Below are 12,686 nucleotides of genomic sequence, written 5' to 3'. Positions count from 1 at the left end.
AATAAAACAGATAAGGCCGAAGGGTGAGGAAAAAAAGAAAAAAGAAAATAGAAGGAAAGATAATAAGAATTAGAGAGACATTTAAGCCCTCAACTATTTTAATAAAGGCATGCAAATCCTGGTTTCTATTTCTTCTCTATTTATTTTCTAATAGTTAACTTAAGATTAGGTGCAACGTATTTTCAGGTGTAAAGTGCGCAACGTCTATATCCGTTTCTCATTACCGAAATCAAAGCGTTGCTAAAACCAGGATATGGTGGACTGCACGTAGCGAGAAGATTGTGTTGTCCCTTTCAGTTAGGGTTTGGGATAATATTTATTATCGCTTCAGTCATTGTAATGTTCGTAGAGAGAGAAATAAGTCCAGTGTGGATGTAGTCGTTACCTTCAAGCTTATGTTCACTCCTTATCACCTGTACTTCTATCATCAATCATAACAGAGACAAACAGATTTCGAGAGGGAAAGAATTGAGAAAAAGATAATTCCCAGCTGTGGATAAGAGAAAATGATGCGAGAAGAGCAAGGACAATGAGAGAGAGGCATTCAAGGAAAGTTCATCACTGGAGAAGAACAAGGAGTGCAACAGAGAGCGTGACACTGAAGCATAATATGAAGATGCAATTGAAGATGAAGAGGGAGATGGGAGCAGTAACGAATCAACCACTAATCTTAAAGAAGCAACACGAGAAAAGGAAAGAAAGGAGTGTGTTGATGCTGCCATGTATAAATGTTATTTGGCGAAAAAAGCCCTTCCTCGGATGTTTGCAAGGACCATGAACGATCCCCTAAATGTTGATTCAGATGGAGAAAAGGAATTGGTATAGATGGGAACCCAAATGCACATGTTGAAGTGGAGGTATGAAAGGCCATGAAAGAGGACAGTGAGGAAAAAGAGGAAGATGAAGGGATGGGGGGTATGGATCTGCTGCAACTTCTTCAAGAAACGCCAGTGGTAGAGACTTCTTTTACGAGGAAGATTTCAAAAGTGACTCTGAAGATGATCAATGATGAGCATCTGTAAAGCACAAGGAAAATCCTTTGAGGAAAGCTTCTGAAGACTTGGTCTTTGAACGTTTTCAGAACTACTTTGGGAAAAATTACTGAGGATATTTTTTTTTTTTTGTTTTTTTTTTTTGTTTTTGCAGTGAATGCTTGTTGTTGCCTGGGAAGAATGTATGCAAATTTGTTTGAAATTAGTGTGTTATGGTTGTGGTGCTGGCTGTGGTTGAAGCTGGGATTTTTGTAATGTTGAAAGGGTTGTAAAAGATTATGGATAATCCGGCAGCTTTGCAACAGGCCTCTGATCTCTTTGACACCATCCGCTCCAATATTTGAGGCTTTTAATTACTAGTAGGGTTGTGTAAAAAAACCGGAACCGCGGATTTAACCCGTATCCGTCCGCAAAATTGCGGATTTCATCCAAACCGCAAGACGTATGGGCCAGACACGGGTGGGATTCTCAAATCCGCACGCGTTGCGGTTGTCCTTTGAAAACCGCGGATTACCCGCACCGTAGGTTAGTAAAGTAAAACCTTATAACATAAGACAGGCTCAGACCCCAATTCAATAGCATTGGCTTCCACTAGGCTTAAATGGGCTTCCACTAGGCTTCCAATTCAATTCAATAGTAAAGTAAAACCTTAAATGAGCTTCCACTAGGCTTTACCCAACTGTAGTAACGACTACCAACTAAAAACACGATGCCAAAGACAGGCCCAGATCTCTTTTTTTTTTTTTTTTTATCCCTAATCCGCGGTTAATCCGCAACCGGACGTAAAATCCGCGGGTGATTGGGCCGGTCATGGTTTGATTTTTCAAATCCGCAGCTTTGACGGTTTGGTTGCGGGTGACCCCTAATCCGCAACCGTCCGTCCGTTGCACACCCCTAATTACTAGCGATAGAGCTGGTTTTGGGCCTCTACAACAGAGACTGGCTACTCTTCCTATCAGAGACGGTGGTCTTGGCATTTATACCATGGATGACACTCGCACCTACTGCTATCTTGCCTCTCAGAGTCGGACTTCCTCGTTGCGGAAGGTGATTCTTGGTAGCTCTTTCTCAACGGACAATGGGGTTGCCTATCAGTTGACTCTTCAGAAATACATTCAGGTATGTGGTTTGCCTCCCAATTACTGTGTCAATGACACTGCCCATCTTCTATGCACTCCCTGGCAGTCACTTATTTTGATGAAGTTAAGAAACAAATCCCCGACCAATTTACTTTATCTGCAAGAGACTCAATTCTTTGGCAATGCAATCAGATCAAACATGCTCAAGATTATCTTTTAGCTGTTCCGATCAGCGGTCTAGATCAGTGCCTTGGTCCGAGACAGTTTAGAGTTGTAGTTTGTTATCGTCTTGGTATCCCTTTATTTGTTGAGGATGGGTTTTGCTCTTGTTGTAATAAACCTATGGATATCTTTGGTGATCACGCGCTTCACTGTGCTAATGATGTTGGCCTGAAATTCTGGCATGACTTGGTACGTCATGTAATTGCGAATATTTGTTTCAAAGCGGGTGTCCCTGTACGTAAGGAAGTTGACCTGGGTTTTTTGTCTGAGACTAACAAGGATTTACGTCCGAGCAGATAATTGTTCTCAACTGGGAAAATGACCAAGATGTGTGTATGGTGATGGTGTTCACGCTCTCGTCCCAGGCCAAGCTATTTCTAAAGCAATGTACTTTGCATGGTTATGGTTTGGGTGTGCTAGCTTTCACTACCTTAAGAGAACTTAGTGATGATACTATTTGTTTTTTCAAGCGTCTGAAGAATTGTATTGTTAGTCATGACGCTGGTAGTGGTCTTGGTAGTTTTATTTTCCATATATTGGGCGCTGATTTGGTAGCTTGTTGCTCGGTTACCAACTAAACCCTCTTCCGTTAAATAATTTTTTGTATCAAGCAAAATATATATATATATATATAAATGGAATCACAACTTTTTAAAATTCTAGTGCTTAAGCTGTATCAGGGTTGTGCTCACGAAGTTTTAACTTCAAGAAAATGGAGATCATCTAATTTAAGCACAATATAATTAGCTCCAAAAGAAAGCCTGTACATCCTCCCTGGTGCGCCAGATGGATAGCCCTAAACAGATCAACCACTTGGGTATTGAATTTTAGTTTCAACTACTTCAACCTCCATTCTCTAAACAAAAGCTCTACTAACAGCACAAGGTATACTAATTGGTTTCATAACGGCAGTCTCCTGCTGCTGCTCTTCCTTGCTAGACCTCAACCATCGTGTAACTGCCATGACAAACACAAATTTGCTGAATATAAATCTAGTCCTTTCACGCTCTGTGACTATTTAAGACCTGAGATAAATATATGGTGAATAATTTCCCATGGTGAAAAGAAGTCTTTATTTGAATGGAAATGTGCATCTAAAAGAAGAAAGAAACGAATCTTCCCACTTCAACTATTACAAGGGATATGTAGTGTCTTGCTGTAAGCGGTATTGCTCCAAATATAGGGCACTTACTGACGTAATGCCAGCAATCATCAGTTCATCATTAAGGTACAAAATAGACCACATCTATTTACATTCATATATGGTTTAGCCAGCAAAGGTAGAGTCGAACAAACTTCACAAATACGATTAAACAGAATATAACAGTACTAATGTAGCTAATAAGTAACAACCAAGCATATCATACTGAATAATCTCATCTGATTGTGGGTATATCCCTCACTATGATGAGCTGTTGAGGAAATGAGCCAGTGCCTTGTCTGTATCATTATCATACATGCCTAAGGCTTCAGCCACACTGTTTGAAGGGAATCCCATTTCTCTGAGAAGATTGTAGCCGTTAACAAATTCCCTAACCTGGGGACAAGCACATCCATCCAAAGTTCAGCGTTATGCTACGCAGTTGCATGGCACATGAAATAGAAACTCAACAAGAAAGAAGTTTGGCAGATCCAGTAGTAAAATATGAAAATGAGTCACGCGCCAGAAAAAAACAAACAAAATGTTTCTCACTCACTCTGACAAGGTGAACTAAACCAAGGACGAGTACTGGTTATTCTTTTAAACTGTAATAGAAATTGTTCTTGAAATAAGTAGTGGAAATAGAAGAATGGTTATCTTGCAAACCAACCAATTTCCCGTTGCCAGTTTCAAATCAGAATTATACATGTCAGAAGTGGATGCACAAAACTAGACATATAAAACCACCCTGAATATAACAACCCACATGATTCTGAAGGTTATATAAAAAAAAAAAATTGGTCGTGGCACACGAAAGACTAATAACAAAAAACAAAATGAAATAAACAATACCTCTAATAAATTTGTATAGAAGTAGATAAATTTGGAACGAGGATATTTTAAAGACATCAAAGGCTGGTTACCTTGGTGGGATTATCTCCAAAATTTGCCACTGCAAACGGCACAGCCTCTCGACTTAGTCCCGAAGCAATGTATTTACTCACCACTGGGTCTGTGACAGAGCCCTACAACAACAACACCATCAGAAAACATAAACAATCATTCTCTATCTCTGTTGTTTATTCTCTAAACACTTTTAACAATTCTTAATTAGAATTGGTGTCAATTTCAGTAGTTATTACCGTTATATTCTGTATTTACTATCAGATCTCACCTAAGATAATTGATTTTAAAATCTATACCAAGTTTTAGTTTGTTTCATTTACTATCAATCTCAAGAGGGAACTAAAAAATATCCCTCAATCACTCACAGGGCTAAGAGAACCAATATTAAGCGTAGGTGAAGATTGGGGCAGAAAAGGCTAAGGGTGCAAGAACTATAATATCTCTATGTTATTCGACATTCCGTTAAGGATGAATCAAACGATGGAGACCTTACCGACAGCTCAGACTCTTTAGGTTGAACTATACAAGATATATATACCTGATTTGTCCTTGGGAATATGAAAACACATTACGTAATTATATAATCTGTTTTCCTCCTAAAACCTAAGTTAAAAGTTTTCTGGTATATATATTAACTTGGTGTGGTGTAATACATAGGTATCTGCCAAACATAGACTCTCCTAAAATGGCAGAGAGCCATACGTGTTTCGCTACCTATCCAGTTAAAGATATAAGCAGGTTAGTCATGAGGCTCTCTACTTCTTAGTATTCATATCTATGAAATGGCAGGATGCACAACACCAGGAGGGCGCTATACGGTGTTAACTTATAAGAAAGCTCAGAATTTTACCAACTGTGCAAGTGCGATTCGTTGAAGTCAAAGAAACTTCACTCCATTGCTTCGACATTTTTTAAAAAAGGGCAAAGGATAACTCATGGAAAAACATAAAGAAAACCCGTGATAAAATTCCACATACCACAGAAGAAGTTGATTCTGTAGTTCTAGATGGAAGGTTTTCCTGAGCAAACCCGGTCCAGTTTTGGCCATCCTTGTCTGCCTCCGCAAGAACTTTCTTCTCAAAATCAAAATCAAACTGAAAAGTGCTCCGTGGAATTTCTCCAACAGCCGGCGACAACTGAGGCTGAAAATTAAAAGATTCAACTTGAAAAACTCAAAAGATAGAATGCATGTAATCGATTTATATTTTCCAGATTAAATCACGAATTTCAACTAGCAACAAACTTACAGGTGGAGTTATTCTGTATTCTGGTTTAATTGCAACCCTAATCCCCATTCCTGCTGAAAAATCATCCCCAATTATAAACATTCAGTATTTTTACAAAAACCTAAAAACCAAAAACATGATACAAGAAATTTGCAAACAAAAAAATAATTCCCCAGGTACATAGAGAGAGTGAGAATTACAGGAAGGAGAAGGAGAGGTGTTCTGCTGGAAAGAAGGTGCGCGAGCAGGAAGAGCTCCATGACCACCAGAAGGTCCAACTCTAGGGTAAAGTGAAGAGCCATGATTTGATGAATTAGTCGTAGTTGTTACTGGTCTATACATGGAGTTATTATGAGCATCATACGGTGGTCCTGTTCTTGCTCTAAAATCATAATCCATCCCCGATCGATTGATTAATCAAGAAACAGAAAACTGAGTATCAGAACAGATTAACGGATCTGGAAATCAAATTTGACGACCAAACTGACTGGGTACTAAATTTCTGTCTATATATATATATATATATACAGACCCCAAAAAGTAAATATATAATTCTAATTAACATCCTACATTGTTCACATATCAAATTATAACCCCTTTGACTTAGGTGTCCGTCTGTACACGGATGCGTGTCGCTGATGTGGTTGTTGGACCCACTTTCTCTTTCTTCTTCGTCTTCCTTCTTTCCGCGTCTCTGCGAACAAAAAACTTCTTCTTTTTTGTCTTTTTTTTTTTCTTGGTAGTGCAAGAAGAAAAATATAATCTAAAACTAGGATTTTCAAATGAGCATCGATTTCTTAGTTTTTGGCATTTGAAGAGAGTTGAATCCGAAGAGTTTGCTACAGTCGCTGATGAGGTTTTATTGTTTCGAATTGAAGAATTGTAAGTATTTCGTAATTAAAGTTAAATTGTTGTAAATTTTGACTGTAAATGTTGGTATTTTTGTTAAAAAAAATTTGGTTTCTAGTGTTTTTCTTTCTTTTATCGATATTGCTGTGTTAAAAACAGAAAATCTTACAGTAGTTTTTTTTTTTTCTGAATGTTGTTATGGTCCAAAAATGAACTTTTTTAGTTTATCAAAAATGAGAGAATAAGGAAAACTTAGGGTTTGTGGTCTCCCAATTTTTTGAAAAAAACAAGAGCTGCTTATAATTCTCGCGCAACCCAAACTAAACTCCAAAAACATCTGGAGACTCCAACATTGTAAACCGATTTATACTGCCGTTTTTTTGTAGAGACAAATGTCACTATTTTCTGAAAAATGCACGTCTGTTAGCTCTATATTGGTCTGTACGTTTTTCCGGATATTTCGTACCGGTTTGATTGCCTTTTATTTATTACACAACTTATGGGATGGACCGTGTGCCTAATTTTAACCACTTAGAGAACAAACCTTCATCCAAGCTAGAACAATCCTTAATTTGCTAGTTTACTTGCTCAGAAAACTTTTTTCTTCTGATTTATATTAGACCTCATTGCGTGGGACTTCGTTTTCCTGTGTAGTTGAGTCTTCGACTGGCAAAGTATTCATATATAAGTGTAACATAAAGCTAAAGTTGTAACTGCAGGACCTCAACTTTTAACTGCTGAATATCCTTCTATATAATATGGTTCTTGCCATCTTGTTGACTGTTGTCGAGAGCTATATGCTTGAGTATTTCTTTTTGCTCCCCTTTCTTTTTCCGCTTGATATATATGATCTGAACTAAAAGTAGGATGCTTTTATGATCCTTAATTTGCTTCCTCGATATTTCTTACAAGCGACGTATATCCCTTTATTGTTTGATCTTGAGGTTACAGCAGAAGTTAGAAAAATTGTCTTTTGATATGGAATTTTGTGATTGCTAGAAATCTATTCAAACAGTACTCAGTTTGGAGATCAACCATGGGAAGTGATGAAACTGGAACACCTTCTAAATCTGAGAAATCGTCATCTTCATCTGCACCTGTAAGCTCCTAAATATTTGCAGTGCATGTGAACTGATTTCTTAAAGAATTGCTGCAACCTCTTAACGCTGATATGCTTATTAGTGATTTGAATTATGTAACCACGTTATTGTTGATTTGCTAATGACCAATGCATTATTTATAAAGAGTTAAGACTTGATGCAGTTCAGTATAAGCATGAACAGACATAATTCTTATGTCCCTTGTTTTTGATGTTTGAGTTAAGTATGTGATTGTTAGTGCATCTTCCAGACCCGACAGGAACAAAACAATATTCCTGCTTATCCTGACTGGCCATCTCTCCAGGTAATCTTGCTTTTACAAATTTTGCGGTTATCTGAAATCTGAACAGTTTTACGCAGTGTATTTACGAAAGTTTGTTAGAGTTTTACCTTTCTGCCTTATTTTGCAGGCCTATTATGGAGCTGGAGTCCCTGTGCCACCACTTATTTTAACCCTGCGCTAACTGGTCATCCTCCTCATCCATATATTTGGGGTCCACCTCAGGTATTTACTCTGGAATCTAATGTTGCTTTCATTGTTTACTTCTCATGGTAAAATTATGCAACATGAGGGGATAATATCTCGAGTTTGACCTCTTAACGTGGTAATTTATATGATGCTGCAATCATTGTTTACTTCTCACGGGAGAAGTAAATAAGAAAAGTGGAATTTTCAAGTGTGACTTCTTAACGTGGACGGCTGTTAGTTTAATTTTTTTTTTAATTCTAGCATATGATGCCACCATATGGATCGCCCTATACTGCTATTTACCCGTCTGGAGGCATTTATGGACACCCTTCAGTTTCTCTTGTAAGTCTTTAGACTCTATACCAAATATAAAATGTATATCACTCTACTTTCAATTACAACTTTGTCTCGTTTACTTCACTTTGGAGCTTCAATAGACCTGTGTGATGTTATCATTTTAAACTGTGTTCGCAATGGCCTTATATTGTTTTACAAGAACCCAAGATGTCATCTTGACCTGGTTTCTCAAATTTCCAACCTATCCTGTTGTCATTTTCTCGTAAAATCCTGAAAGATGGCGCGAACTCCTGTTTGGGTGGAACTGGATTTCGAATCCTCTAGATTTATTTGAAATGTGTGGCTTACTGTTATGCAATAAAATCTTGCTCACATATAAATCGTTTTGTGTCCAGGGCTCTTATGGTCATGGAATACCTTTGTCCCCTGCCATAGGGGAAACCTTGGTATGGAGACTTTTCTTGTGTCATTTGCTTTGACATGCTTTCTACAAGAAACACAAATTCATGTACTATCAAGTTCTTTTTTCCTTCTGTTGTGCATGTTTGTTATCCTTTCTTCTTTTGATTTACTCGCTTAACTTCTATGTGTATCTTGAGGCATATCTTACTATCTTGGTTTTGGTGTAGGTTGCAACTCCATTGAGCATAGCAACCCCTATTAAGTTTCCAAGCAGTCAGGACCTAGGAATGAAGAAAAAAGTATCTAATGATACTGGTGGAGGATCACAGAGGTGTGTTTATCCGTATTGATTAGCTATCCATCAGCCTTTTCTTGAAAAAATTAGGAAAACTATTTTAGATCAGGCTCTATTCAGCATCTTACTTTTGTGTGAGAGAATAACCAAGTTAGTTGTCTCCATGTTGCCAGTGGTGAATGTGGCACAAGTTCTAGTAATGGAAGTCACTGGAGTTCAGAAGGAGTGAGGATTCTTTTCCGTTTTCTTTCTTGAACTTATATTTCATTAGCACCGCAATGTTTAAAATAAAAAATATTTTCACCAAAGTACCTCATTTAAAAAAAAAAAAAAAAAATTGGCTGAAAATTAACCTGATGTACAGTATGCTTTATTGATTAGCGAAATCAAATGCTGGGTAAAAGGAGGAGGAAAGACAGACTCTCCGTAGGTGTGATAACATACTCCATTATTTAAGCGACAGTTTTCTGGAGAGGCTAATATTGTTATATGTGGTTAATTTAACATTCTGTCAGTGCAGGAACAGCTTTAGAAGTTGTACCTTCTCACGGAACTCACCCTGCACATGTTCCAGCAGTGCTGACTCGTGATGGTGTGACTTCTGAACATCCGGTACTGGTAACTTTCAGATAGCTTTTTCTTGTCGATCCATCATTTATAATAGCTTACGTGAAAATTCTGAAAAGTAAACAAAAAATTTCAATGCAAATTACTTACTCCTTGGGTAAATAAAGTTAAAAGAAACAAACCTTTGTTGGTAACATATATTTACTGTATAGTTCTATACGTTATCGGTGTGGGTATTATTGGACAAAAAAGAGGCTATCTTAATTAGTGCTGGATAAAGTTGCTATTAGATAATAAATTATCCATATCTGGAGTGGAAAAAACTCAAAAGACTAGAATTTCTACTGTCCATCTAAACCTATTGGAAGAAATAGTTGTATTCGTATTACTTCAACTTATAGTGAGAAAGAAATAGTCGTATTGTTTTAATTCAGGGGTTAACTGCCATTTTTCGTATTGCATTTGTTTCCTCAGGATGACCATGAGTTGAAAATGCAAAGGAGGAAACAATCTAACAGAGAATCTGCTAGAAGGTCAAGGTTGAGGAAGCAGGTATTGGAACATTTTGAAAATCTTCAGACCAAAAGTTGAATAGGGATTATTGGCACCATATGATCTAATGGCTGATATAGATTTTTGTAAGTATTCACATTCATTTCCTTGCAAGATGGCCATTACAAGACATTCTTAAGATAGAGCGACTCCTCTGAAATTGAAAAGGCTCCTGTGACAAAGCCAGTGTAGTCTCGAAAACCACAGCCCTGTCATATCACCCGTGATCCTTACTCTATGACTCTTTCATCTGTTGTCATTTTTGGAGAATCTCGTGTTTCATTTGTTGTCATTTTTGGAGCATCTCACTTAAATTTGGCATTACTTTCTTCTTCTAGGCCAAGAGCGAAGAACTCACCCTCAAAGTTGAATCCCTCAATGTTGAGAATATGGCTCTCAAATCTGAAATGAGACGGTTAGCTGAGGATTCTGAGAAACTGAGGCTAGAAAATACTTCACTCATGGTACTGTCATTCCTTTTTCTCTCTTATCTTACATATTTGTTTGTGATATGTCTATCAGACCATTCAATGTTCATTTATACAGTGTTTCTTTTTGAACCCTAGAATTGTTTTAGTTTGTTAGTAGTTCATCTATGGTAATGCTTTTAGAGTAATAGACCACATCTTATGACTGTCAAAGTTTCAAACATGCTCTGGTAGATACTTAAATCTTAAAAATATATGGTATGTTAAGGATAACACACTTGTATTTTTGACCTGGAAAAATCTCGTGTTCTGATATTGTGCAACTTACATTTCTAGACTCTTTTGGCTATTTAAAAATAAAACTTTGATGAGTACATGCTTATCTAAATTTGTGACTGACGAGATTATACAATGTCATCAGTTTAGGGAATCTAATGAATAGAATATGATAGGCGACATGGAAGATTCAACTAGTTACTAAACGACCCTGAATTTCCTAAACTATGAAATTATTTGGTTACTAAGCTAAAAGATATTTCTAAACTAACAAAATCCTAAAACTGATACTTTTAGAAAATTCTAGAAATTACCTTGATATTTAAAAAGAATAAAATACTCCTTATAATTAATCTTGTTAAAGTTATCACAACAACCTGGTATCCATATTTTGTGTTGCATCAGAATCACACAGCATGTTGCTATCAAAGGTTCAGGGTCTCACCTATCAGAACTAATTGAAATATAAAGCTGAATGGAGATCCTAAAATTCGTTGACTGAATAACTCGATGTGTAAAGGTATTGACCTTTGTATTCCGACAAAGAATTCTTACACATCCCTCCATCTTTGACATGGGGATCACGGTATATATTTATTTAGGGGACACATATTTGTTTCATAGAAGAACGATTCAAAAGAGTTGTCTACTAGAGAAACCCGGTGGAGTCGGTACCTGTATGATGTGACAGCACTTTTGGAAGACGTGCTATGTATTTTGAATGCCAGTAGTCTTCTAAATTAAACAAGAAAACGAGTCAAGAAACCACCTAGATTTAGCATTTACAAACTACTCTGATTTAGCTCATTTAAAATGAAGATGTTTTATTCTTTTGGCAAATCTCACTATCGATATCTACATGTATATTGCAATTTTGGATTCAGCAATACTACTCTTAAGGTTTATCTGCCTGTCATTTTTATAATTGAGTAAGATATTATATACAGGTACTGAATTCTAAATCCTGTTGCATTTGTGCCCTTGGTTCTCGTTACCAAACAGTTAGGAGGTAGCCTTCGTAAATAAAAATATCGTACTTAGTTTTTGTGAAGAAGCTACTTTTGAGTATATAGATATCACATACCGAAGACTACGAGAATTCCAACAGAAAAATTTATTGGTGGAACAGCGGAGCTGGGCGAATATGATTAAGTGTTTAACGGGAACACAATTGGTTTCCTTTTTACAGGAAAAACTGAAAAACAAACAAGCAATGGAAGCAGTATCCAATGAGGTTGAAGTCGCACAGGGTGCAATGAACACTGAAAACTTCTTATCTAGGGTTAGCGAATCAGGTTCTCTATGTATGCATCCACATCAGGAAAGCAAAACTGCTACTAACGAAAATGCAAATTCCGTCACTGCTAATCTCCACCAGCTTTTAGAAACAAGTCCGAGGACTGATGCTGTTGCGGTTGGCTGATCAACAAAGCCAGATGATGGATGACCGCTATTTTTTTTTACATACTCAGTTAGGGTTAACTAGTCGTACAGTTAACAATAAATTGATTACAGTTGATCTTCCTGTAAAATATACCCTGTTGGGCCATAATGTACTTGTGGTGAGTTTTAGATTCCACATGCTGCAAGGGATGCCCAAGTTGAGATTCACTGTAATTTGAACAGGATGATGCAAGTGAAAAAGTTTGGTATAAGTGATTTGTTTTGATGTTGAAACTGCGAAACCTGATGTAATGCATCAAATGACAGTTTGAGCGGGTCAAAACCTTCTTGAGAATGAGCATCATTTTGAATAAATTGCTTCACTAAAACCATGCCAGTAAAACCGAACAAAAAATGGGACTTGATAAAAAAGAGAACATTATTAGCATTTAAACGTCAGGTGTACATCCTGTCATATCGACACACAGATTAAAAAGATTAC

At 37.0% G+C, this 12,686-nt stretch overlaps 1 protein-coding gene and 1 pseudogene across 1 annotated transcript; one reads left to right on the top strand and one right to left on the bottom strand.

Annotated features, from left to right (window-relative positions):
• Positions 1 to 3,337: 3,337 nt before the first annotated feature.
• LOC113358489 lies at positions 3,338 to 6,075 on the bottom strand. Its single transcript, XM_026602082.1, has 5 exons — positions 5,767 to 6,075; positions 5,588 to 5,640; positions 5,318 to 5,482; positions 4,358 to 4,459; positions 3,338 to 3,830 (listed from the first exon to the last, which is right to left on the bottom strand). The coding sequence occupies exons 1-5, from the start codon at positions 5,963 to 5,965 to the stop codon at positions 3,696 to 3,698; spliced, it is 654 nt and encodes a 217-aa protein (XP_026457867.1). The 5' UTR covers positions 5,966 to 6,075; the 3' UTR covers positions 3,338 to 3,695.
• Positions 6,076 to 6,316: 241 nt separating this feature from the next.
• LOC113358487 lies at positions 6,317 to 12,453 on the top strand (annotated as a pseudogene).
• The last annotated feature ends 233 nt before the right edge of the window (positions 12,454 to 12,686 follow it).

This window comes from Papaver somniferum, chromosome 3, assembly GCF_003573695.1.
Source record: "Papaver somniferum cultivar HN1 chromosome 3, ASM357369v1, whole genome shotgun sequence".
NCBI classification, from domain to species: domain Eukaryota; kingdom Viridiplantae; phylum Streptophyta; class Magnoliopsida; order Ranunculales; family Papaveraceae; genus Papaver; species Papaver somniferum.
The sequence above is the reverse complement of the archived record's forward strand: the minus strand, read 5'-3'. Positions and strand labels throughout refer to the sequence as shown.

Coding starts and splice junctions, on each gene's coding strand:
- LOC113358489 (XM_026602082.1), bottom strand. CDS start 5,965: ATGGATTATGATTTTAGAGCAAGAACAGGACCACCGTATGATGCTCAT. Junction 4,460..5,317: donor CAGAATCAACTTCTTCTGTG/GTATGTGGAATT, acceptor TTGTTGTTGTAG/GGCTCTGTCACAGACCCAGT. Junction 3,831..4,357: donor TTGGAGATAATCCCACCAAG/GTAACCAGCCTT, acceptor GCTTGTCCCCAG/GTTAGGGAATTTGTTAACGG.